Source organism: Mobula birostris, unplaced genomic scaffold, assembly GCF_030028105.1.
Source record: "Mobula birostris isolate sMobBir1 unplaced genomic scaffold, sMobBir1.hap1 scaffold_287, whole genome shotgun sequence".
Classification (NCBI taxonomy): Eukaryota; Metazoa; Chordata; class Chondrichthyes; order Myliobatiformes; family Myliobatidae; genus Mobula; species Mobula birostris.
In genome coordinates, this window is record NW_027275927.1 from 261,738 (window position 1) to 289,308 (window position 27,571).

At 42.7% G+C, this 27,571-nt stretch overlaps 1 protein-coding gene across 4 annotated transcripts in view; it reads left to right on the forward strand.

The window, feature by feature from the left end:
- enah (ENAH actin regulator) overlaps nucleotides 1-27,571 on the forward strand; it is a 301,284-nt gene that overhangs the window by 221,856 nt on the left and 51,857 nt on the right. For 2 of the 4 annotated variants that reach the window (XM_072250356.1, XM_072250357.1), the window contains exons 5-6: nucleotides 18,011-18,288; nucleotides 23,642-24,445. In XM_072250356.1, the coding sequence (XP_072106457.1) occupies nucleotides 18,011-18,288; nucleotides 23,642-24,445 (1,082 nt within the window). Of the gene's footprint in view, nucleotides 1-6,591; nucleotides 6,772-18,010; nucleotides 18,289-23,641; nucleotides 24,446-27,571 lie in introns of those variants that run through there. The other 2 variants (XM_072250358.1, XM_072250359.1) reach the window with 2 other exon arrangements.

The window sequence follows — 27,571 nt, forward strand, 5'->3', positions numbered from 1 at the left end:
TAATGTAAAACTAGACATAATTAAGCGTTTCGATCGTGGTGAACGAAGCAAGGACAAAGTGAGTCTGGCTTGTGGAAGTTGACGAAGATGATGTTGAAGAGGTTTTGGCATCCCATGACCAAGAACTGATAGATGAAGAGCTGATGCAATTGGAAGAGGAAAGGATAACAATCGAAACCGAATGCAGTAGCGAACGGACCAAAAGCGAAGTCGTCCAGGAACTGAACGTGAAGCAACTGGGTGAGATTTTCACTGCATGATAAAGTACGACTTTAATTTTGAAAGGGTACGTAGGTTTAGGGAATATTTGCAGGATGGTTTGAGTGCTTACAAAGAACTGTGTGATAAAAAAATTCACGAGGCTCAGCAGTCAAGCAAGCCTTCCACATCAGCCACAGCAGACGACGAACCTCGACCTTCGACATCAAGGCGGGCAGTCATAGGAGAAGATGAGCTGCCTGCTCTAATCAACAATGAGATGACACCCCAGTGACCCACCACCCCAACCCCCAGGCCGCAGACAGATACCGATTCACGGAGAATGCAACGGTAGCCGGGAGACACACAGCACGTCTTTAAGAAAAAAGCTGAAATAAACATGTTAATTAATTAGGTACCGCCCAGCATGTAATTGTTGGCCCAGATCAGAGACGATGCAATCGGCATAGCTGGTACACTTTGACCTGCACTCAAGCAAGTACTGGACTTCTACACATGAAGGAGAGGAAAATTAGATAAAGTTGCTGGTGCTAACTTTAGGGCCAGTGACTGAGACTGCTGATCTGCCTCTCTACCAGAGGACTTTAGGTTCAGACCCAGGGAATAATTGTCAAACGCAATTTACTTAAAATTACATACTGTTTATTAGCAAGCTTGCATTGCTCAGTTGATACTACACAGTCCCACTCATAGAGCCTGGATATCTATAACCAAGTGAGCCCCAAGCACTGTCTGGGGCTTCTCGTTAAACATTGGTTGTCACATACGTACCTTATTGTTGCCAGGCATCCTTGATTAGTGGTTACACAAAGCAGCTTTCCCATGAACAAGCACTCCTTTGTCCCCTGCATCTGTCTCACGGGTAGCAGATTAGTTATTGTGCAACATTACTAGCCAAGCTGCAAATGTCATTTAGGTTTTAGCCCTTTTAATTCTGCATATAATTCCTCAAAGCAGTAATCAATTATTAAACAGGTGGCAGTTATAACAAAATGGACATTGAGTATAATGTAATACCAGTCAAATAAAGAGCCAAGGCAGGAGCTTCAAATGAGGTAATGCCATCAATGCAAGAAAGGGCATGGCTGTGTGTTTGGCAGAAAACATGTAATAGACAGGGGGAAAAGAACAAACTTCTGGAAGAACTCAGTGGGTTGGCAGCGTCTGTGGGTGTGGGGAGGCAGCTGGTTAAGGAATTAGATCATAGCTCAGTTCAACACAGGAATAGGCCATTCAGCCCATGATGTCTGTGGTGAATATGATGCCAAATTAAGTGAAATCTCTTGTCTGTACATGATCCACACCCCTCCATGTTAAGCATATTCATGTGTCTCACCAAGAACCTCTTAAAATACCTCTGTTGTATCTGCTTCCACCACTGCCCCTGCCAACCAGTTCCAGACACCTACCTACCTCTCTGTGTTTAAAAAGAAGAACTTGCCTTGCACATCCCCCTTAAAACTTCTGCTTCTCACCTTATGCATGTATTGACATTTCTACCCTGGAAATAAGATTTTGATTATCTATCCTACCTGTGCCTCCTAATTTTATAAACGAATCGGGTCTCCCGTCAGCTTCCAAGGCTGCAGAAAAAAAACAAACCGAACATGTCCAACTACTCTTTATAGCTGATACTCTCTAATCCAGGCAATATCCTGGTAAACCTGTTCTGTACCCTCCAAAGTTTCCACATCATTCCTGTTTGTCAAGTGGAGAGGAGAGATAGCCAGTATAAAGAGGAGAGAGGGAGCAGTAAGACAGCCAGTAGGTGATAGATGGATTGAGGAGAGGTGAAGGATGGGCTGCTGAAGCCAGGCGGAGGTGGGAGGAGGTGTGGAGTTGTGATACAAAGGCAGGAGGATGACAGGTGGAATCAGACAAGGGCAGACCGAGCTATGTGGGGGTAAGGGAGGCTGAAGGTGGAGACACTGAGGGTGATAAGTGAAACACAGGTTATCAGTGATGGACTCTAATAAGAAAGGTGATAATGGGAACCATTAGAGGAGAGATGAAGGACAGATGGAGCCAGATGAAGGAGGGGATCCAGTGAGTGAAATATGTGGATATTAGATGAATGGATCTAGGAAGGGAATGAAGATGGATTGTGGGGTGATTGTTTGGGAAAGGGAACAAAAAAAGAATCAGATGGTGGATCCTAGGCTGGGAGAGAGCCATTGGAGATGAGGGTTTGCTGAAACTGGAAAATTCTATGTTCATACCATTGGGTTGGGAACTACCCAGCACAAATATGAGGAATACACACAAAAATCTGGAGGAGTTCACCAGGCCAGGAAGCATCTGCAGGCAAGGGAATAGTTGACATTTTGGGTCATAGCCCATGATCTGGAATTAGGAATAATGGCTTCAGCAGAGCCCTACCGATCTTACTATGAGCTCTAGTGGAAAGCTAGCTTAAAGGGATATTTTTGGAAAATATCCCTTTTGGAAGGAGAAAAAAGAGGAGAGCAGTAGTAATAGGGGTTTCGATAGTTAGGGGGACAGTTTGGAGGTTCTGTGGGAGAGATCGAGAATCCCGGATGTTCTGTTGCCTCCCTGGTGCCAGAGTCCGCGATATCTTGGATCGAGTTCTCAGTATTCTCAGGAAGGAGGGTGAGCAGCCAGATGTCATGGTCCATGTAGGGACCAATGACATGTATAGGAAGAAGGAGGAGGTCCTGCAAGGAGAGTATAGGGAGTTAGGTGCAAAGTTGAAGGACAGGACCTCCAGGGTTGCAATCTCAGGATTGCTACCTGTGCAACGTGCTAGTGAAGCTAGAAATAGGAAGATAATGCAGCTAAATACGTGGCTAAGGAGTTGGTGCTGGAGGGAGAGCTTCCTGTTTCTGGACAATTGGGCCTTGTTCCAGGGAGGCTGGGACCTGTTCCGACGGGATGGGTTGCACCTGAACTGGAGGGGGACTAACATCCTTGTGGGAAGGTTTGCTGGTGCTGCTCCGGGGGGGTTCAAACTAGATTTGCAGGGGAAGGGGAACCAGAGTGTTAGAGCAGATAGTGAGGTGGAGGAGGATAAAGGTCATGTGAGAACTGCAAGTATAATGCATGGAGTAAAGCCAGATCTAACATATAAAGAGGCTTTGAGGAAAGAGAAGCAGAATAAAGGGTGTAAAGGTAGTAAGGTAGAAGGACTAAAGTGTGTGTACTTCAATGTAAGAAGCATCAGGAACAAAGGTGATGAACTGAGAGCTTGGATACATACATGGAATTATGACGTAGTGGCCATTACAGAGACTTTGCTGGCACCAGGGCAGGAATGGTTTCTCAATATTCCTGGATTTCAGTGCTTTAAAAGGGATAGAGAGGGGGGAAAAGGGAGGAGGGGTATCAGGGATGCTATTACAGCTACAGAAAGGGTGTGTAATGTAGCAGGATCCTCTTTTAAGTCAGTATAGATAGAAGTCAGGAACAGAAAGGGAGCAATTACTCTATTGGGGGTATTCTAAAGGCCCCCTGGTAGCAGCAGAGATACCGAGGAGCAGATTAGGAGGCAGTTTTTGGAAAGGTGCAAAAATAACAGGGTTGTTATCATGGGTGACTTTAACATCCGGAATATTGATTGGCACCTGATTAGTTGCAATGGTTTAGACGGGGCAGAGTTTGTTAAGTGTGTCCAGGACAGATTCCTGTCACAATATGTGACAGGCTGACTAGGGGGAATGCCATACTAGATCTAGTATTAGGTAACGAACCAGGTCAGATCACAGATCTCTCAGTGGGTGAGCATCTGGGGAACAGTGACCCCCACTTCCTGGTCTTTGACATTATCATGGAAAAGGATAGAATCAGAGAGGACAGGAAAATTTTTAATTGGGGAAGGGCAAATTATGGGGCTATAAGGCTAGAACTTGCAGGTGTGAAGTGGGATGATGTTTTTGCAGGGAAATGTACTATAGACATGTCGTCAATGTTTAGGGATCTCTTGCAGGATGTTAGGGATAAATTTGTCCCGGTGAGGAAGATAAGGAATAAAGGAACCATGGGTGACAAGTGAGGTGAAGTATCTAGTTAGGTGGAAGAAGGCAGCATACATGGGGTTTAGGAAGCAAGGATCAGATGAGTCTATTGAGGAATATAGGGAAGTAAGAAAGGAGCTTAAGAAGGGGCTGAGAAGAGCAAGAAGGGGGCATGAGAAGGCCTTGGCGAGTAGGGTAAAGGAAAACCCCAAGGCATTCTTCAATTATGTGAAGAACAAAAGGATGACAGGAGTGGAGGTAGGACCAATTAGAGATGAAGGTGGGAAGATGTGCCTGGAGGCTGTGGAAGTGAGCGAGGTCCTCAATGAATACTTCTCTTCGGTATTCGCCAATGAGAGGGAACTTGATGACGGAGAGGACAATATGAGTGAGGTTGATGTTCTGGAGCATGTTGATATTAAGGGAGAGGAGGTGTTGGAGTTGTTAAAATATATTAGGACTGATAAGTCCCCGGGACCTGACGGAATATTCGCCAGGCTGCTCCACAAGGCGAGGGAAGAGATTGCTGAGCCTCTGGCTAGGATCTTTATGTCCTCGTTGTCCACGGGAATGATACTGGAGGATTGGAGGGAGGCGAATGTTGTCCCCTTGATCAAAAAAGGTAGTAGGGATAGTCCGGGTAATTATAGACCAGTGAGCCTTACGTCTGTGGTGGGAAAGCCGTTGGAAATAATTCTTAGAGATAGGATGTATAGGCATTTAGAGAATCATGGTCTGATCAGGGACAGTCAGCATGGCTTTGTGAAGGGCATTTCGTGTCTAACAAGCCTGATAGAGTTCTTTGAGGAGGTGACCAGGCATATAGATGAGGGTAGTGCAGTGGATGTGATCTACATGGATTTTAGTAAGGCATTTGACAAGGTTCCACACAGTAGGCTTATTCAGAAAGTCAGAAGGCATGGGATCCAGGGAAGTTTGGCCAGGTGGATTCAGAATTGGCTTGCCTGCAGAAAGCAAAGGGTCGTGGTGGAGTTAGTACATTTGGATTGGAGGGTTGTGTCTAGCGGTTTCCCACAAGGATCGGTTCTGGGACCTCTGCTTTTCGTGATTTTTATTAAGAACCTGGATGTGGGGGTAGAAGGTTGGTTGGCAAGTTTGCAGACGACACAAAGGTTGGTGATGTTGTGGGTAGTGTAGAGGATTGTTGAAGATTGCAGAGAGACATTGGTAGGATGCAGAAGTGGGCTGAGAAGTGGCAGATGGAGTTCAAATCGGAGAATTGTGAGGTTGTACACTTTGGAAGGACAAACTCCAAGGCAGAGTACAAAGTAAATGGCAGGATACTTGGTAGTGTGGAGGAGCAGAGGGATCTGGGAGTACATGTCCATAGATCCCTGAAAGTTGCCTCACAGGTAGATAGAGTAGTTAAGAAAGCTTATGGGTTGTTAGCTTTCATAAGTCGAAGGATAGAGTTTAAGAGTCGCGATGTAATGATGCAGCTCTATAAAACTCTGGTCAGGCCACAGTTGGAGTATTGTGTCCAGTTCTGGTCGCCTCACTATAGAAAGGATGCGGAAGCATTGGAAAGGGTACAGAGGAGATTTACCAGGATGCTGCCTGGTTTAGAGAGTATGCATTATGATCAGAGATTAAGGGATCAAGGGCTTTTTACCCTTTGGAGAGAAGGAGGATGAGAGGAGACATGATAGAGGTGTTCATGATAATAAGAGGAATAGATAGAGTGGATAGCCAGTGCTTCTTCCCCAGGGCACCACTGCTCAGTACAAGAGGTCATGGCTTTAAGGTAAGGGGTGGGAAGTTCAAGCGGGATATTAGAGGAAGGTTTTTTACTCAGAGAGTGGTTGGTGTGTGGAATGCACTGCCTGAGTCAGTGGTGGAGGCAGATACACTAGTGAAATTTAAGAGACTACTAGACAGGTATATGGAGGAATTTAAGGTGGGGGGGTTATTATAGGAGGCAGGGTTTAAGGATCGGCACAACATTGTGGGCCGAAGGGCCTGTACTCTGCTGTACTATTCTATGTTCTAAAAATATAGAAATTACTTCCTGACAGGTTCTGTACTTCTCTACTGATGTTTTGGTGGCTGTGTAAAACATTCTAAAAACCTATGAAAATGGTTCTGAATGCATTAACCTCATACACATTAAATGCAGGATTCTCTTCTTTTGATAGGCTTTGGACTTGTTTTTTAAAATCAGTATTTGCAGCAACAATCTTTCATGTGTTTTGGTGGTGTGTCATGCTCTGACACTAGAGTCTAATTTTGCCTTGCTTTTCCTGGGACTTGTTTTTAATCAATGATGTAATGAAGTTTATTGGTGTGGCTGCCAGTTTAGTAATCTGACCTGAGTTATTATGAAACGTTGAGCTGTGAAATAGCTATTTGACAGTAAGGAACTCCATCAGGCACTTGCAGCACTGTGCTGAAATGTGGGTTATTAATTCAGCCTGTGTCATCCTCCACCAACCCATGTTACGAAAGTATAAAAGGACTTAATTCAGATTTAGTTATCTCTGTACAAGATAACAGTCATGAAGGTGTTGGACAAAAATGTGTGTCGGAGAACTATGGGTCCAGATGTCAGGCAGTTTTTACAGTGAGTATGATGTTCATATTGTCTGTTCTTATGTTGTTTTATATTCAGAACTGTTCAATAGAATATAACTAAAATCTTTCACGGAAGGAAATTCACCAAACATTGATCTGGACTATGGGTCTGAAGTTTGTATAATGTAATTGACTCTCAATTGCCTCCTCACCTCTAGGCAATTAAGAATGGACAAAAAAATGCTGTCACTGACAGTGATGTCCACATTCTGAATATTAAAGTATTCCTGATGAGTAAAAGTGCATATTTCTTGAAGACAGCATCATGGGTAGAAAAGGTGGTGAAAAAAGCATTTAGTTACCCTAGCCTTCGGTGGTCAGAGCATTTGAGTATAGGAGTTTGGACATTATGTTGCAGTTGTTTAAGTCATTGGTGAGGCTCCACTTGGAGTACTGTGTCCGGTTTTGGTCACTGTTGTGGGAGTGGCAAGTTTAAACTGGAAAGGATGCAGAAAAGATTTGGGAGCATGTTGCTGGGACTAGTGGGCCTGAGTTATAGAGAGAAGTTGACCATGCTTAGGCCCTTGTACCTTGGAGAGTAGGAGAATGAGGGGCAACCTTGGAGACGTGTTTAAGGTTAGGAGATGCATAGAGATGCATAGATAATGTGGACAGTATCAATCTTTTCCCCAGGGTAGGGGAGTTCAAAACTTGGGACAGAGGTTTAGGGTAAGTGGGGAAAGATTTTAAAAGAGACCCGAGAGGCAACATTTTCTAGAAGAGGATTGTAAATATATAAATAAGCTGCCAGAGCAAGTGGTTGAGGCATGCACAGTTGCATCATTTAAGGAGCACTGGTTTGGTACATGGAGGCCAGGGGCCTGGAGAAATATCAGCTGAATGCAGGAAATTAGAACTAGCTAAGTGGATAAAGTAGTTGGCATGGATTCATTTGGGCCGAAGGGCTTATATCTGTGCTGTATTGCTCTAAAATGTTTTTTAAAGAAACATAGAAAATACAGTAATTGCTCACTGTGAGCTTGTAGAAAGAGAAACAGAATTAATGTTTCAGGTTGAAGTCCTTCCATTAGAGCTTTTCCTGCTGGATTGTCAGGTCTAACATGTAACCAAGGAAAATTCAGCCATATAATAATTTCGACTGTTGCCTAGAAAGTGAGTAGGTAGGGGAATCAAAGATTGGAAATGAATGTTGGGCAGAAAAGTGGGGCAAAATGTTAATTTGCAAAATAAATTGAGAGTGCAGTTTGGACAGTCATGTTCCACTTCTTTCTATTTGTTGTGTTCACTTGCAATGTCAATGGCCTGTTGTCCACAATTTATTGCTAATATCTTGTAAAGAAGAGAACATTGAGTTTAGAGTGTTCAATTTTATAAGTAAAATTATACTGAATTGAAGATTGTTTGATTAAAATACACAGCCACAGGCCATAGTTTAATTACCTAAGCCCACCACCCCTACTGGGGCTTAGATGGCTGACAGCAGCTTGGCAGGGTCTTCTGTACTGAGCCAGTTTTTCAAGTTGTCCCCTGGTGTAGCCCATCTTCGAGGATCCTTCCTCTCCCAGGGATTAGGTCTTTGGAGCTTCTGTTGACATTCCTGTAGCTCTGGGTTTTTTATAATATTAAGTTGCTAGTCCCCATGTCCCACCCTCCTCCTTTCACAGCAGGCTTGGAACTCCATGGTGGAGTACACACAATAGTTTGATGTAGCCTTTCTGACTTAGCGGCTGTTTGACAAACTCACTTCTATGATTTTTTTTCAACCAATTGAGTAAGGGATATTTCCTGTTTGGCTTGAAGAGCAGCGTCTAGAATCATAGAATTGTACAGCACCAAAATGGGTCCTTTCAGTCCACCTGGATCATACTGATAGTGATGCCTGTCTACACTAATCCAGTTTGCCCATATTAAGCTCATATTGTTCCTCGTCTTTCTAATCCAAGTACCTGTCCAAACATCTTTTAAATGTAAATATCTGCCTCCACCACCTCTGGCAGATATCCACCATCGTCTGGTTTTAAAGGAATTCTTCTCAGATCTCCTTCAAATTTCTCCCCTTTCAACTCAAACCTATGCCCTCTCATTTTGGACTTCCCTGCCTTTGGGCAATGCTAAACTTCCTCCCTTACCTCCATTCAGGGCTCCAAACAGTCTTTCCAGGTGAGGCAACACTTCACCTGTGAATCTGTTGAGTTGGCTATTGTACCCAGTGCTCCTGATGCGGCCTCCTCTACATTGGTGAAACCTGACGTAGCTTTTTCGAGCACCTCACCTCCACTCCATCTGCCAAAAGTAGAATTTCCCATTGGCCAACCATTTTAATTCCTATCCCCATTTCCGTTCCAACATGTCAGTTCATAGCCTCCCTTTTTGCCACGATGAGTCTACTCTCAGGGTGGGGGAGCAACACCTCATATACCATCTGGGTAGCCTCCAACCTGATGGCATGAACATATTTTTCCTTCCACCCTCCCCCCTTCTGTCCTCTTCCATTCCTCACTCTGGCCTCGTACCTCTTCTCCTCACCTGTCTATCCTCTTCCCCTGGTGGCCTTCCTTCCCTTTCCCCCAAGGTCCACTGTCCTCTCCTATCAGACTCCCTCTTTGCCAGCCCTTTACCTTTCCCACCGTCCTGGCTTCACCTATCATCGTCTAGCCAATCCTCCTTTCCCTCCCCCCAATTTTATCCTGGCATCTTCCCCGTTCTTTGCCAGTTCTGAAGAAGGGTCTCAGCCTGAAAAGTTGACTTTTTATTCAGTTCCATAGATGCTGCCTGACCAACTGAGTTCATCCAACACTTTCTGTATATTGTTAGGATTATTTATGTCCTCATAATTTTATAATCCTTCGTAAGGTCATCCCTCATTTTCCTGTGTTCCAGTGAGAATAAAGCCTGCTCTGCTTTTAACTAGAATCCTTCATTCCTGGCAACATCCTGGTGAATATCTTGCTCCTTCTGAGAACCCTCTTGAATCTATTTTATGAATTCCCCATCTAAGCTCCATACACAGACAACATTAAGAATATTAATATCCCCCCACTACCGCAACTCTGTGATCTGCTTAAATGTCTCTTGTTCTTCTTTCTATTGGGAGTCCTGTGGAATAAACATCCTTCCCTATTCCCAAATTTTATCCACATAACCTCATTGGACGATCCCACTGTGATATTCCTAATGCTGTTGTAATTCTCTCTGATCAGCAGTACACCATTCCATTCCATTCTTCACCCTCTCTCTGTCTGGCATGTTTAATGTTCCATTATTTTCCTTGTGTAATGGTGAACATTTTGCAAGTGCCTGGGGTTCACTTATGTCCTTGATGGAAACTTGCTGTCTATATCAGGTTTGCTTTGGATAAGCTTCAAACCCAGAGTAATGTTGTTGCCTATTGTGGAAAAGCAAGTTGCTGCTCTAATGAATAAAATATACTCATTGTACACCATGTTTTATTCATTGTGCTTTAGTAAAATGTTTCACCCTTGTCTGCTCCAAATGGTCAGCTTGATTTGTTTAGAATGCATCTTCAGATATTTTAGTCAGTGCTCAAGAAGAGAAGGAATAACATTGTAGAACCCTTTTAGAAACATCTCACTAATGACTCCCTTTAGCCAGTTATTATGCAGCGTTCTGAGTTTTTGACAATTATAGCAATCTAGCTGCAGGAAAAGGAACATTCTGTGATGAGTATAAATAGATCCCAGTGCTGACTCACTGCAAATTTAACACTTGCCAAAAGTTCACCTGTTGCCATGCCAATGATTAGAGACCATGTTTTCAGCTTGAATAATTAAATTTTAAAATTACGCATATTAGTTTGAAAAAATGTAGTTATGTTTTCATGTAAAAAAGCAGAAGTTGCAGAAAATACTCATCATGCTGGTTAGGCCTCACCTTTTGGAAGATAGAGGTAAAACTTCTGCCTGGAGACCTTTCATCAGGATTGAAATTGAGATAAAAGGAGCTTGTAAAGATGCAGGGATGTTTGCAGCTGCCACATTCTTTTGTCTTTTGTCTATGTTCTCATTCACTAGTTGACCAGATAACCTCGTTTACAGATTATCCCCATGTCACCTTGGTTTTATCTTTATCAGACATACAGCCCTCCTCTCTCCCTTTTCAACTTCTTTTGTCTGCTTTTCAGTTCTGATGAAGAGTCTTCAGCCTGAAGCTATTTTCTCTCCCTGTAGATGCAGTCAGATCTGCTGAGTACTTTAGCATTTTCTGTTTTTGGTTCAGATTTCCAACATCTGCTTTATTTTTATTTTCAGGTGTTTCCACATGTCAGTAATGTATTGGCAAATGACTAGTGAAAAGTAAAGCGAAACACTCTACCGAGTTACAGAAACAGGCTCTTCAGCCCATCTAGTCTATGCTGACCTGTTCTTTGGTCCCATCTACCTGCACCAGACCATAATCCCTCCAAACCCCTCTCATCCATGTACTTATTCAAACTTCTCTTAAACGTTACAATGAAACCTGCATCTACCACTTCTGCTGGCAGCTTGTTCCACATTCGCATCACACTGAGTGAAGAAGTTTTCCCTTAGAATGCCCTTAAATATTTCATCTTTTATCTTAAAACTATGAGCTTTAGTTGCAGTTTCACCCATCCTAAGGCAAAAAAAGGCCTAAATACATTCACTCTATCTATACCCTCATAATTTTGTGTACTTCTATAAGATCTTCCCTCATTTGCCTGTGCTCCAGTGAACATAGTCTAAACCTATTTAACCTTTTCCAATAACTCGGGTCTTTACTTCTTGGCAACACCCTTGTAATTCTTTTCTGCACTCAATCAGTTTTAAGTAAATGACTAGAACCGCATACAATATTCCAGATTCAGCCTCACCAGCGCCATGTACAACTTCACCAGAACATCACAACTCCTGAACTCAATGTCCTGATTTATGAAGGTCAGTCTGTATGGCCTTATCTACCTGTGATGGCAAATTCAAAGAATTCTCTGTATTACCAGATCCATTTGTTCGATGGCACACCACAGAGCCCTCCCCATTCACTGTCTGTAAGTCTTGCCCTAGTTTGTCCTCCTAGAATACAACGCCTTACATTTGCCTGCATTAAATTCCATCTACCATTTTTCAGCCCACTTCCATAGCTGGATAAGATCACACTGCAAGCTGTGATAGCTTTCCCTGCTGTCCACTATGCCCCCGATCTTGTTGCCATCCTCAAATTTGCCGATCCACTTTACCAGCTGATTTTTTTTTGTGTGCCATACTCTGCCAGAGCCTCAGCGACCACTTTTTTCAAGTGATTGTCTTGGAGGAAAGATTCTGTAAGTGGCCCCCCACGTCCTTCTCACAGCGCAGTCTCTTTTTTTTAAATGAGGCCAAGTTGCGAGCTCGGCATTCAACCCGGCACGGATGGAAAGCGTGCCCGGGAGCGGCCCGACTGGGTTTGAACTTGGGAACCTTCACTCCGGAGTCTGGCGCTGATGTCACTGCGCCACCAGCTGATTATCTAAATCATTAATATGGACGATAAAACAACAACAGACCCAACACCATTATCTGCAGCACACCACGAGGCACAGGCATCCAGTCAGAGAGGCTACCATTCTATAGCTTCTTCCACTAAGCCAATGTTGGATCCAATTGAATATTTCATCCTGAATGCCAAGCAACTTAACGTTCACAGCTAGCCTCCCAAGCAGGACTTTATAAAGGAATGTTGGAAATATTAAACAGGCCAAAGAACATTGTGTGGGTAAATGACCTCTCATCAGAACTGAATTTCGTGGTAATATATGGTAAAATGTAGGTGCTTTGTTAATAATTTTTCAACTTTAAGCGGATTTGGTACTTCTGCTTTATATTTGATGAGCAACCAGCTGCTTTGAGCAGTTTAGAGCTGTCTGTCTTAATAAATTTAATAAGGATCGCCTCTGGTGTGGATTTCCTCTGTTCTGCGTTTGGTGTGTACCAGATGAATGGTTTTAAAGCATCTGAATGCACTGCACAATGTAGAACTGCAGTCAACCCGCTTTATACTGCAGGTCTACCTGTGATGAAGGTAGTTGTGCTGTGATGAAAGATACTTTCCTTTCCTTGTGGTCTGTAGTGTCTGCTTGTGGTATTGCAGTATGTATTATAGAATGGAAGCAGCTGAATTTGGTTGTAGTTTGGAAGTTTTGAGTGACTGCACCTGTTTCATGCAAGGAGTCTTTGTAGCCAAGTGGACATTTTTATTTATCATGTTATTGTTTTGCTAGTTTTATGAGCTCCCTCATTTACAGTCACACACATGGAAACGGCTCTTTGATCCAATGCTTCTATACTGACGCAGTGGGTCAAATCTTGGACCAAAGCTGATGGAACTCTAACTTAGTTCGTAAATAAGTTTGAAGTGAACAATTACTGATTGACAGGTAATTTCACTATTTTGTGAGTATGTGTTGGCTGATGGTGAAGTCATTTGCTGTGTGAATTTATCTTGGTATTTGTGACTAAACATTTTTCTATGTGCAACATGGAACATTTCAACTCAAGTCCCAGCTGGTTGTAACTTGATGAAATGACGGAGAAGACTCGATGGGCTAAATGGCCTAATTCAGCTCCTTTGTCTTGTGGTCTTATGAACCATTGCTATATCAATGATGCAGCCAGCATATTAGTATCTGTGTTAGTATTTATTGCCATTTCATGATGCTGTGTGAGGTAATTTGAGATTACTAAATATTTGCTATTGTGAGGGTGAGGACCACAGGGGCTGAACTGATCAACCACTGACCACTCCTAAGTGAAGCTTATTCCCCCAGCCTTGTCTTTAGCATTGAGCTGAGGTCTGCCAAGGGGGAAAAAAAATCTTTGAGAAGTTGAATTGACCACCACTATTCAAAACTAGAACTGAATCAGTATGGGTAAAAACAATGCACACACAATCTGTAAATTATTGGAATGAGAGGGCTGTGCCAAATAGAAATTCTGAATACATTGTACCATGTTCTCTCTGCTGTTGAATCATTGATGGTGTCAATTGGGAAAGTTACAGTGGCATGCAAAAGTTTGGGCACCCCGGTCAAAATTTCTGTTACTGTGAATATTTAAATGAGTAGAAGATGAACCGATCTCCAAGAGTCATAAAGTTAAAGAGGAAACATTCTTTTCAACATTTTAAGCAAGATTAGTGTATTATTTTTGTTTTGTACAATTTTAGAGAGGGAAAAAAAGGAAAGGAGCGCCATGCAAAAGTTTGGGCACCCCAAGAGATTTGAGCTCTCAGATAACTTTTACCAAGGTCTCAGACCTTCATTAGCTTGTTGGGCTATGGCTTGTTCACAGTCATCATTAGGAAAGGCCAGGTGATGCAAATTTCGAAGCTTTATAAATACCCTGACTCCTCAAACCTTGTCCCAACGATCAGCAGCCATGGGCTCCTTTAAGGAGCTGCATAGCACTCTGAAAATTAAAATAAATGAGCCCACAAAGTAGGAGAAGGCTATAAGAAGATAGCAAAGCATTTTCAGGTAGCTGTTTCCTCAGTTTGTAATGTAATTAAGAAATGGCATTCAACAGGAACGGTGATGGTCAAGTTGAGGTCTGGAAGACCAAGAAAACTTTCTGAGAGAACTGCTTGTAGGATTGCTAGAAAGGCAAATCAAAGCCCCCGTTTGACAGCAGAACACCTTCAGGAAGATTTAGCAGACTCTGGTGTGGTGGTGCACTGTTCTACTGTGCAGCGACACCTGCACAAATATGACCTTCATGGAAGAGTCAGCAGAAGAAAACCTTCCTTGCATCCTCGCCACAAGATTCAGTGTCAGAAGTTTGCAAAGGAACACCTAAAGCCTGATGCATTTTGGAAACAAGTCCTGTGGACTGATGAAGTTAAAATAGAACTTTTTGGCCGCAATGAGCAAAGGTGTGTTTGGAGAAAAAAAGGGTGCAGAATTTCATGAAAAGAACACCTCTCCAATTGTTAAGCACGGGGGTGGATCGATCATGCTTTGGGCTTGTGTTGCAGCCAGTGGCACAGGGAACATTTCACTGGTAGAGGGAAGAATGAATTCAATTAAATACCAGCAAATTTTGGAAGCAAACATCACACCGTCTGTTGAAAAAAAGCCGAAGATGAAAATAGAATGGCTTCTACAACAGGATAATGATCCTAAACACACCTCAAAATCCACAATGGACTACCTCAAGAGGCGCAAGCTGAAGGTTTTGCCATGGCCCTCACAGTCCCCCACCCTGAACATCATTGAAAATCTGTGGATAGACCTCTAAAGAGCAGTGCATGCAAGACGGCCCAAGAATCTCACAGAACTAGAAGCCTTTTGCAAGGAAGAATGGGCGAAAATCCCCCAAACAATAATTGAAAGACTTAGTTGGCTACAGAAAATGTTTACCAGCTGTGAAACTTGCCAAAGGGGGTGTTACTAAGTACTGGCCATGCAGGGTGCCCAAACTTCTGTTTCGAGGCCCTTTCCTTTTTTGTTATTTTGAAACTGTAAAAGATGGAAATAAAAAAATCTTGCTTAAAATATTAAAGAAATGTGTCATCTTTAACTTTATGCCTTTTGGAAATTGGGTCATCTTTTACTTGCTTAGCTATTCACAGTAACAGAAATTTTGACCAGGGGTGCCTAAACATTTGCATGCCACTGTTTCTCCCCTCTCTGGTCATTTTGGATCACTGGTTTGTTATCTTTTAGATGGAGGTGAAGAGAAAGCTTATTTTGAAACCTTTCATTCCTTAATGTTCTTTCTCAGAGGCCTTTGGGTGTTCAGTCACTAAGTTGATTCAACTGAAAGCAGAAGATTCTTGGGCTGTGAGGCTATGGAAAGTGGATCTGAAGGAAGAAATAATCCATAGTTTCCTCCTTGTGACCTCGAATTGCACACATTGTTCTGGGAGTAATCACTTGAGTTTATGGTGATAAGAGTAGTGCTGAATTTACGGATTGAGGTTTTGGGAACAAACAAACTCTACAATGAGCCTGACTACTTCATAGGTTTCCAGTTTTGAACTGCAGAGTTTTAGTAGTGAGATGTTGGGATTTGATTCTCATGAGGTCTTTGTAATGATTGCTTCTACTATTTCTGCTGGGGAAGAATGTAATCAAGGCTGTTTATGGAAGACAATTAACTGTTGTGTTTATGGTATGAGCTTGGCTGTTGAGCATTTCCTTGACTATCTGTGGGTCAACCCTTCACTTTTGTCTGGGTCCTAGTGTTAGGAGAGGACATGAAAGCACTTAACTGATCTGGCAGCCTTTGGGCAAGAGGGTACAACTTGCAATCAGTCCACAAATCTAGAGAACAAATTGTATGTTGTTGGTGTAAGGCAGGATTTCTTAACCGGGATTTTGTGGAATCCTAGGGTTTCGTGAACGATCGTGATTTTTTAAAAAACATGTCACTTTGAATGTAGCGCAGTGCTAGCGCTTGCAGTGGTGGACAGTGACCGAGAAGCCCCGTTGGGGTCTCTCAGTCCAGTATGCAGTTGTGTAATAAGATTGTCTTTATTTGGTTCTTAGTTTTTGATGCAAGATAGAGGAGGCCGTTGATAATTGGTGAGCGCTGTTTTGCATGGAGGGAGGACAGTAGGCAGTTCAGCGTGAAATGTGTTTTCCAAGCATTGAATGGACTCACCCAGCTTTGGCTGTGACATCAGCCTCTTCCTCTCGAATTACTTCCCCTTAGTAACTTATGGGAGCAAACAAATTGGAGGGAAATTTTCATTCTAAAGGCAGTTCAGTGTGACAATTTTTGAAGAGGAGGTGTGAGATGCAAGAGAAATTGCCTAGGCCTACAGACAATTCTGATAAGGTTAAATTGAAAAACTACAATCTTCTGAGTCATCTCACTGCACTTTTGAAACAACAGACAAAAAAGTCTGTCTTTACAATGAAAGCTACTTATCAATGCGTTCTACATGGACTGGTGATTCAAGTTGTCCTATTCCATTGTGCCAAGTCTGTGGTAAACAACTTACAAATGTAGCAATGGCTGCAGCAAAATTGAAAGGACATTTAACTACAAATTACAAAATATGGCATGTAAAAGTGCTGATTATTTTAAACGACTATTGGAGTCTCAAAACAGACAGATGAAAGCTTTTGAAAATAAAGTCACACAGTAGAAGGGTTTTGGAAGCAAGTTACCTCGTAGCTTTAAGACCAGTTTACTTGAGAATATTTTTTTAAAAACTGTGTGAAAACCTGGGCAAAGAGCACGCTAATCTCCTGCTACATACAGAAATCTGGTGGCTTAGCAGAGGATGAATTCTCAACGGGGTGTTTGAGCTGAAAAGTGAATTGCGGTACTTTCAAGAAAATAGTAGGCCAGATTTTTCATCATACGAACCAGTTGAACAACTCTCTGCAAGACCCTGGAGATTATATTTTGACTTTGAGTAACAAGATTCTTGGATTTAAAAGGAAACTGAATCTTTGGAAAAATCATGCTGCAAAGGAAATCTTGAAACTTTTCCACTATTACTTGGACTTGAGAGTGGGGAGGGGTATCAGAAAATCTTGAGTCTTATTGAAAACCACCTGGAAAAACTGCAGAACAAAATTGAACAGTACTTTTCCTCCCTTTTAACACAAGTGTATGACTGGGTGAGGGAACCTTTTTCTGAATCTTCTGCTCAGCCTGCGAATTTGACTTTGAGAGAAGAGGAAGAACTTTGTGAGCTGCAGTCAAGATGAGCTTTACTGATCTGTCCTTGTTAAGTTCTGGATTTCTGTGGGAGTATCCTGCCGTTCATAGGAAAGCAATGAATGTTTTGCTGCAGTTTTCAACTTCTTACATGTGTGAGCAAGCTTTTTCTTGTTTAACAAGCATCAAGTGCAAGGATAGAAATCATCTCATTTCATTTGGTGAAAAATGCATGTGTTTATCTCAAATTTGAACCAGAATTGAGAAATTTATTATGTTTGCCTTATGGAAGGGAAAGAAAGAGATTAAGTTTAAGAAAAGTAAACTAAGCTTAACTATCTTTTTAGAGGGAAGGCTGGCTGAAAATTCTTTCTCTACGCAAAGGAGCATTGACAGCATTTTTGAATTATTATATCTACAACTTCCTGATCATGCTGGATGTAATTTTAATCAGGGGTTCCCTAAGACCTGAAAATTATTTCAAGGGTTGCTCCAGGGCAAAAAGGTTAAGAAAGACTGGTGTAAGGAATGCGTTGTTTTCTTTTGTTAAGTAAACAAAGTAACCACTAAAAAAAGATGTGTTACTATATGGCACTTCATCTTGACAAAACCTTTAGAGTGTATTCCTGTCTTGTGTTCCAGGCAACTGCAGGAACAACAACGGCAGAAGGAGCTGGAGAGAGAGCGACTGGAGCGTGAGCGGATGGAACGTGAACGACTGGAGAGAGAGCGGCTAGAACAAGAACAGATGGAACGTGAGAAGCAGGAGCGAGAAAAACAGGAACGTATGGAGCGAGAAAGACAGGAACGAGAAAGGCAGGAACAAGAGGATTTAGAGTTGGAACGACAAAGGGAACGACAAGAGCAGCTTGAGAGGGAGCAGCTTGAGTGGGAGATGGAGCGTCGGATGTCGTCTGCAGGTAAGTGTGAATAGAGGGTAATCTGAGATCTATAGATTACATCAAAGTGATCAAGTTTAAAGCTACAGTATCCCTTCATTGTGCTCCTCAGCATGTTTTATCTACTGGCCTGTTCAGATTTTGAGTCAAACTTTTCAAAACAAGAGCATGAAACTTTGGCATTAAGGGCAGGCTAGTGTGACCAAGTTTGGAACTGAAAGAGTGTGCAAGTTTAACATTGGTCTTGACCCATACAGTGAATGACAAAGTTGGCTGTTTGTGGCAGCCACAACTTTTCATAAACTGTTGAGCAACAATCTCTGACTTTCTAGCACTGTGCCCTTTGCAAGAGATTGTGGGTTGTGTGAGCAGGTCAAGCCCTAGTGAGGTTCTTCAAACAATGAGACTGGTGCATCCTCACTGAGATGTGCACGGTTCAAGCCAAGAAATATAAGTAACATCAATTGTAAAATCATGTATTTAGGCACATGAAGCAGGAAAGAAAAAGATTATGTTGTAGAAAAGAAAGTGATTTATTTTCCAAATCTCCAACAAATCAGATTCTGAAGGAATGAGTTCTACACGTGGAAACTTAACCTTACAGGGTGGAAGAGGCTACTTGCTGGTAATTGTGATTCACGCTGCTAAAAATTCAGTAGCACCTGAATTCATCTACGTCGGATGTGCTAAGAAGTGGTACCAACTTCATAGTCTTATGTAGATGTCAATATCTAATTTATCAGTTTGGCGGTATTATCATGCAGTCACTAGTGACGCTGAGTAATTTTGACGCAGCTTCCAGATTTCTGTATTTAGCATTTGGTTACCAGAAGCTGGTGTTTGATTCTCATGGCAAGCACCAGTGGCCTTTTCAAATACTTCATGCAAAACCCAGCTTCTGTTTCTGCAGCAGGACTGGGTAAATCTGAATTTGAACCACCTTGTTCTGGACCTGTTATATTCTCATAGGTGCAGTTTTGCTCTTTTTTATTTCTAGAAACATAGAAAACCTACAGCACAATACAGGCCCTTCGGCCCACAAAGCTGTGCCAAACATGTCCTTACCTTAGAAATTACCTAGGGTGACCCATAGCCCTCTATTTTTCTGAGCTCCATGTACCTGTCCATCGTATCCACCTCCATCACCGTCGCCAGCAGCTCATTCCACGCACTCACCAGTCTCTACATAAAAAAATTTACCCCTGACATCTCTGTACCTACTTCCAAGAACCTTAGAACTGTGCCCTCTCGTGCTAGCCATTTCAGCCCTGGGAAAAAAACCTCTGACTATCCACACAATCAATGCCTCTCATCATCTTGTACACCTCTATCAGGTCACCTCTCATCCTCCATTGCTCCAAGGGAAAAAGGCCGAGTTCACTCAATCTACTCTCATAAGGCATGCTCCCCAATCCAGGCAACATCCTTGTAAATTTCCTCTGCACCCTTTCTATGGTTTCCACATTCTTCCTATAGTGAGGCGACCAGAACTGAGCACAGCACTCCGTGGGATCTGACCAGGGTCCTATATAGCTGCAACATTACCTCTCAGCTCCTAACCTCAATCCCATGATTGATGAAGGCCAATGCACCATATGCTTTCTTAATCACAGAGTCAACCTGCGCAGCAGCTTTGAGTGTCCTATGGACTTGAATCCCAAGATCCCTCTGCTCTTCCACACTGCCAAGAGTCTTACCATTAATACTATATTCTGCCATCATATTTGACCTACCAAAATGAACCAACTCACACTTATCTGGGTTGAACTCCATCTGCCACTTCCCAGCACAGTTTTGCATCCTATCAACATCCGGCTGTAACCTCCGACAGCCCTCCACACTATCCACAACACTTTCAACCTTTGTCATCAGCAAATTTACTAACCCATCCCTCCCCTTCTTCATCCAGGTAGTTTATAGAAATCACAAAGAGTAGGCGTCCCAGAACAGATTCCTGAGGCACACCACTGGTCACCAACCTCCATGCAGAATATGAACCGTTTACAACCACTTTTTGCCTTCTGTGTGCAAGCCAGATCTGGATCTACAAAGCAATGCCCCCTTGGATCCCATGCTTCATTACTTTCTCAATAAGCCTTGCATGGGGTACCTTGTCAAATGCCTTGCTGAAATCCATATACACTACATCTACTGCTCTACCTTCATCAATGTGTTTAGTCACATCCTCAAAAAATTCAATCAGGCTCATAAGGCATGACCTGCCTTTGACAAAGCCATGCTGAGTATTCCTAATCATATTATGCCTCTCCAAATGTTCATAAATCCTGCTTCTCAAGATCTTCTCCATCAACTTACCAACCACTGAAGTAAGACTCACTGGTCTGTAATTTCCTGGGCTATCTCTACTTCCTTTCTTGAATAATGGAACAACATCTGCAACCCTCCAAACCTCCCGAACCTCTCCGGTCCCCATTGATGATGGAAAGATCATTGCCAGAGGCTCAGCAATCTCCTCCCTCACCTCCCACAGTAGCCTGGGGTATATCTCATCCTGTCCTGGTGACTTATCCAACTTGATGCTTTCCAAAAGCTCCAGCACATCCTCTTTCTTAATGTCTATATGCTCAAGCTTTTCAGTCCACTGTAAGTCATCCCTACAATCACCAAAATCCTTTTCCATTGTGAATACTGAAGCAAAGTACTCATTAAGTACCTCTGCAATCTCCTCCAGTTCTGTATACACTTTTCCACTGTCACGCTTGATTTTTGCCAGAATGGTTTAATTCTCACCTTTAAAAAGGTTGTATTGATGTTAAAATCATTAAATTTGGTAGACCCCTGTCCATTCCTGGTGATCTGGTTTTTCAGTTCTTGCAAGTTGTGGGAGAAACTTGGATTGCAGTACCGCCAAGGGAGATTTTGATAAAGCTGTTTAGGTTGCTACCTGTGATAAATTAAATTAACTTCTGTGTCTGACTTCCACTGAATCTTAGTACTATACCACATACATTGCAAAGTGTCTATTATGATTGAACATAAGATAGCCATGGTTTCTGCACCCATAGTTATGTCACATACCTGTCTGTTGATTCAAATCCAATTATGAGTATATAATTTATATTAAGGAGTAGGACTTAAATAAGGGAAAACTGAGAAAGATTCTAATGGAAACATAAAACACCTGAAAATATTAATTTCCAGTTTTGAGATTAAAACTTTTTAAAATAGCCAGTAAACTTACTTTGCTTGAAATCCAATGAAGTAAAAATTAAGCTGCCAATTGAATCCATGGTGTGAGGATTTAGCCTTTTTTTGGTGTACCATGCTGTGCCAGAGCCTCAGCGACCATTTTTCAAGTGGTTGTCTTGGAGGAAAGATTCTGTGAGTGGTCCCCCATGTCCTTCTCCCAGCGCAGTCTTTTTTTTTTGAGGCCGAGTTGTGAGCTTGACACTCAAACCAGCATGGATGGAAAGTGTGCCCAAGAGCAGCCCGACTGGGTTCGAACTTGGGAACCTTTGCTCCGCAGTCCGGCGCTGATGTCACTGCGCCACCAGCAGCTGTGAATTGGGCCCTGGAGGGGATACTGTGGCTGTGTTAAATTTACTCTTCATTTTGAGTGCTGATTCATTTTATTGATGAACAGATGATGAATGCCTCTTTGTATTTACATGTAGCTTGCCTCACAGGACCAGCCATGGGGTTGAATGGTGGGAGGAATTCAGTGCTTGAAATATTCTGTTCAATACTGCAAATAATCACATATGATCATGAGACTCATGGACTGTACAAATATTTAAAAAAAACAAAAATTTTAAATTCTGGTCAATCAACATTATAAAAGATGGAAACGAGTTCTTCATCCAAATCTTTTCTCTGTCTGACAGTGGGTACTGATCACAGAGGTCTCATTACCTGCCTTGCTCACTCTGATATGTACTGTTTGTTGACTGTAGAAAGGATGCTCGAGCTTTTGCTTCAGCACCACTTTTCTGCCCCTAAGGATAGAGCGATGGTGCTATTAAGTACTGGACAACACTATCCAACCACCAACCACAATCACCACTTACTCTTACCCAAACTACGCCAGAATCTCTGGGTCCTGGATCAGGCTTGACAGTCATGTGAGGAGCCACTAATAGATAACCACTTTGGAGAACATCATACTCGAAGAGTGATCACACTACTTTTGGACAAATAACCTGGAGGCCTATGCTAAAAATCTGGAGACTGACATATTATAGCACGGGCGGGGGGGGGTCATTTCACCTACTCTGCTTGTGTTAGCACCTGGCAGAGCAAAAGAAAATGAAAACTTAAAATTTAAAAAGCTGCAGATTCCAGTAACTGAAATAAAAGCAATGTTGGACAGTATGTCCTTAGGATATGAGAAGATAATGGAGCACTTGGGGGAAAACATGTTGTGACAGCAAGGGTATACAAAATCTGCAAAGGTAGCACGGGGGGGGTCAGAACCACTCATGTTCCTTGAGTTGTGAGATATCTGCACTAACCACTGCATCACCAGGCTGCATGGTCAGATCCCATCACTGACACTTGCGGAATTTAAATTCCATTAATTATCTGGACCTAAAACAAAACCAACTAACCTCATTTGATTTATTAATGACATTTGGAGAGGAAATTCACCAGTCTTGCCTATTTATGGCTCCAGACCCACATCAATAAATTTGAAATGTCTTTTGAAGTCACCTGGTAAACACTGGTATGAGTGAATGAAAGGTGAGCAATAAATGCCCACATCCAAAAATGTACATGGTATCTCATCATTACTTTCCAAGTTACACCCAGGAATTGAACATGAATGCATCCCTTATGAATGCTCAAAAGATTTGAATTGCTATGGTGCTGGAGAGTTTCATTGATCAAACAATCGATCTAGGCTGCAGAGCACACACGACTCTAGCAGACCTGTTCTTCTACAAGTACACATTGTGAAATCCCATCTAAACTCGAGTATCCTTTCTGACCAGTCTAAAACAAAAAAGGCAACTTTTGTGTGTCTGCGAAAGGCTAATTTATTACTAAATAATGTAAACCACTTGACAACATTTTTTTTCGATCCTATTACATTTGGGCTGCAGCAGTGCCAGGAACCAGCCAAATGCTCTCTCCCCCCCCCCCCCCCTCCCCAACCACATCCCTCTTCTGGTGAAGCTTTTGATTTTTCTCTGCAATGTTCTAATGTTTCTTTGTCCAGCATCTTCTATTGATGTATTTACAATATGCCGCAAGTGATATTTCTGACACTTCGCTAAGACTGATCTCTGAGGCAAGCTGCAGCTTTTAAAACTTGGTTTCCTTTCAACTATTGACTCCATTGCAATGTTAGTTGTATTTTTTCTCTTCTCTCTTTCCTCTTGTCTCCTTTGTGCTGCTTCCATTTCATTTCCAGCTTCATCTTTCGAGTACAACACTCCACCTCCTGAATATAGCAGTTGTCAACCCCCATCAATCCCTCCCCCACCTTACACAAAGGCTGTGTCCACAGCCCCCATCTCATCCTGCACTCCCCCCTCCTCAGATTCTCTCTCAGAGTATGCATCCCTTGCCTCCTCAAACTCTACCCCACCCACCCCACCTTTGCGTCATTCGGCATCTCGCTTTGCGACTTCTCTTGGCTCTGCCTTCCATCCCGTCTTGCCTCATTATGCAACTGTCCCACGTCCTATTCACAGAACACCTGGTCCACCATCTCCCGTCAGTGCTCCTCCATCTCTTCCCTCAGTCCCCAAGCCAGTGGTCTGGCCTGCCACTAATTTTTCTCCTCTCCCTCCGTCTCCACCTGTAGTAATCAGTAGTCCACCTGCCAAGGCTACAGGTCCTCGTCCATTCCTTCCTGTTCCAACTCCCATCCAAATCCAGAAGCCACCATCACCTTCTGTCATTAATGGCCCACCTGATGTTCCACTCCAGCAGGGGCCAAGTGCTGCTGCAACTGCACCTCCACCACCTCCTCCTCCCCGTCCCCCATCTCATCTGCCTCTCTCACAAGCATCTCACAACATTCCTGTGTCATCAAACATCAGTGTTGCGGTGTCTCAACCTCCTGTACCTCCTTCTCCTTGTGCAATCACCCCTACTTCCCCCAAGCTGCCTGCCTCTGCTGAGAACTCTTTCTCTGGGCTGGGAGACTCCTCGGCTCCTGAGCCAAACACCCAGGCACCCCCTCAGCTGGCTGAACCTCCAGTTCTACATGGTAAGGCTTTCTCTCTGCTACCATCTATCAGTTCTAGGCAATGAACAAAACTCAGTTTATCTCAGTATAACCCAGGTATTGGTTACATGAATGTGCAGTTGAACAAGAGGTTGATATTTAGAGGCTATGATAAAGTATGTAGTTCATAATACGTTAATTTAGCTGACTGGTTAGCTAAATTAATGTATTAATCAAGTTTTATTTCTGTATTAAATAAAAGCATCCTTGGTGAATGCTGTGGGTTTGATTTTCATCTGTGGTGTTCTTTGGATTAACTTGCTGGGTTAAGACTATAAGATATAGGAGCAGAATTGGGCCATTTGGCCCATCATTTGATCATGACTAATCCATTTCCTTCTCAACCCAATTTTTCTGCCTTCTCCCCGTACCCTTTCATGCCCTGATTTATCAACCTCTGCCTTAAATACACCCAATGACCTAGCCTCCACAGTCGACTGTAGCAATGAACTCAGCAGACTCAACACCCTCTGGCTAAAAGAACTCTTCCTCATCTCTGTTCTAAATGAACATCCCTCTATTCTGAGGTTATGCCCTGTGGTTCCAGACTCCCCCACTATAGGAAGTATCTCAATTAACTTTGGCCATCTCCTCGCTCATGCCTCTGCAATTCCCTTTGCTCCACTGTAATACTGTTAACATTTGGCTTTTGCTTCTCCCTCTCAAATTGCAGGATGATGTCTCAGATTGTTCACTGCTTCCTAAGGGTTTCTTTACCATAAGCTCTTCAATCAAATCCAGTTTATTATACAATGCCCGATCCAGAATAGCATTTTCCTCTAGTGGGCTCAATCACAGCTGCTCAAAAAGGTCATCTCATAGGCATTCTACAGATTCTCTCTTTTAGAATCCAAGGTTAGAACATAGCACATTACAGGCCCTTCAGCCCACAATGTTGTGCGGAATATGTAACCTACTCTGGAAACTGCCTAGAGTTACTCTACCATATAGCCCTCCATTTTTCTAAGCTCCATGTACCTATCTAAGAGTCTCATAAAAGACCCTATTGTATCCACCTCCACCACCGTCGCTGGCAGTGCATTCCATGCACCCACTACTCTCTGTGTGGAAAAACTTGCCCCTGACAACCCCCTCTGTATCTACTTCCAAGCACCTTAAAACTGTGCCCCCTCATTGTTAGCTATTTCAGCCCTGGGGAAAATGCCTCTGGCTATCCACATGATCAATGCCTCTCATTGTCTTATACACCTGTCATCATTGCTCCAAGGAGAAAAGGCCAAATTCACTCAACCTATTCTCATAAGGCACGCTCTCCAATCCAGGCAACAACCATGTAAAATCTCCTCTGCACTCTTTCCATTGTATCCTCATTCTTCCTGTAGTGAAGTGACCAGAACTGAAATCAGCCTGATTTTCCCAATCTACCTGCATATTGAAAGCCCCCATAACTATAATAACATTTCCTTTTGACATGCATTTTCTATCTTCCATTGTAATTTGTTGCCCACATCTTGGCTACTTTTGGGAGGTCTGTATGTAATTTCCATCATGGTCTTTTTATCCTTGCAGTTCCTTAACTCTACCCACAAGGATTCTACATCTTCCAAGTCTGTGTCACCAGACTGCCCAGGGGTATCTTGGTTCATAATAAACAAGGAGACAAAAAGTGACTGTGGATATCAGAATCAGAATTGGGTTTATTATCACCGACATGTGACGTGAAATTTGTTAACTTAGCATCAGTTCAATGCAATACATAATCTAGCAGAGAAAAATAGTAATAATAAATAAAATTAAAATAAATAAACAAGTAAAATTGATTATGTATATTAAATAGATTAAAATACGCGCAAAAACAGAAATACTGTATATATTTTAAAAAGTGATTTAGTGTCCAAAGATTCAATGTCCATTTAGGAATCGGATGGCAGAGGGGAAGAAGCTGTTCCTGAATTGCTGAGTGTGTGTCTTCAGGCTTCAATACCTCCTACCTGATGGTAACAGTGAGAAAAGGGCATGCCCTGGGTGCTGGAGGTCCTTAATAATGGACACTGCCTTTCTGAGACACTGCTCCTTGAAGATGTCCTGGGTACTTTGTAGGCTAGTGCCCAAGAAAGAGTTGACTAGATTTACAGCAACACTCACAACACGCTGGAGGAACTCAGCAGGTCGGGCAGCATCCGTGGAAACCATCAGTCAACGATGCTGCCCGACCTGCTGAGTTCCTCCATTGTGTTGGGGGTGTTGCTTTGACCCCAGCATCTGCAGAGTATTTTGTGTTTATGACTAGATTTACAAACTTCTGCAGCTTCTTTTGGTCCTGTGCAGTAGCCCCTCCATACCAGACAGTGATGCAGTCTGTCAGAATGCTCTCCACTGTACAACTATAGATATTTTTGAGTGTATTGTTGACATGCCAAATCTCTTCAAACTCCTAATGAAGTATAGCTTCTGTCTTGCCTTCTTTATAACTACATTGATATTTTGGGGCCAGGTTAGACCTTCAGATCATGACACCCAGGAACTTGAAGCTGCTCTCCCTCTCCACTTCTGATCCCTCTTTGAGGATTGGTATGTGTTCCCTCGCCTTCCTGAAGTCTACAATCAGCTCTTTCATTTTACTGACGTTGAGTGCCAGGTTGTTGCTGCGGCACCACTCCACTAGTTGGCATATCTCACTCCGGTACGCCCTCTCGTCACCATCTGAGATTCTACCAACAATGGTTGTATCATCAGCAAATTTATACAAGGGGTGATTGATGAGTTCGTGGCCCAAGGTAGAAGAAGTCAATTTTAGAAAACCTAGCACATTTATTTTTCCTACATGTACACACTTAGTCCAGCAGTTGTGGAGCATACGGATCCCTTCTTTGTAGAAGTCGGCATCTTGGACCTCCAGAAGTGGTCCACAGCAGGGGTGATTGATAAGTTTGTGGCCTAAAGTAGAAGGAGATGAGTTATTAACTTCAAATTTTCTGCATTTTCACTCAGAGTTGAACTGCATGTGCATGTAACGAGAGCTGTATAACTCATCTCCGTCTACCTTAGACCACGAACTTATAAATCACCCCTGCTGTGACCACCTGGAGGTCCAAGATACTCTCATTACATGCATGTGCAGTTCAACTCTTTGAATGACAATGCAGA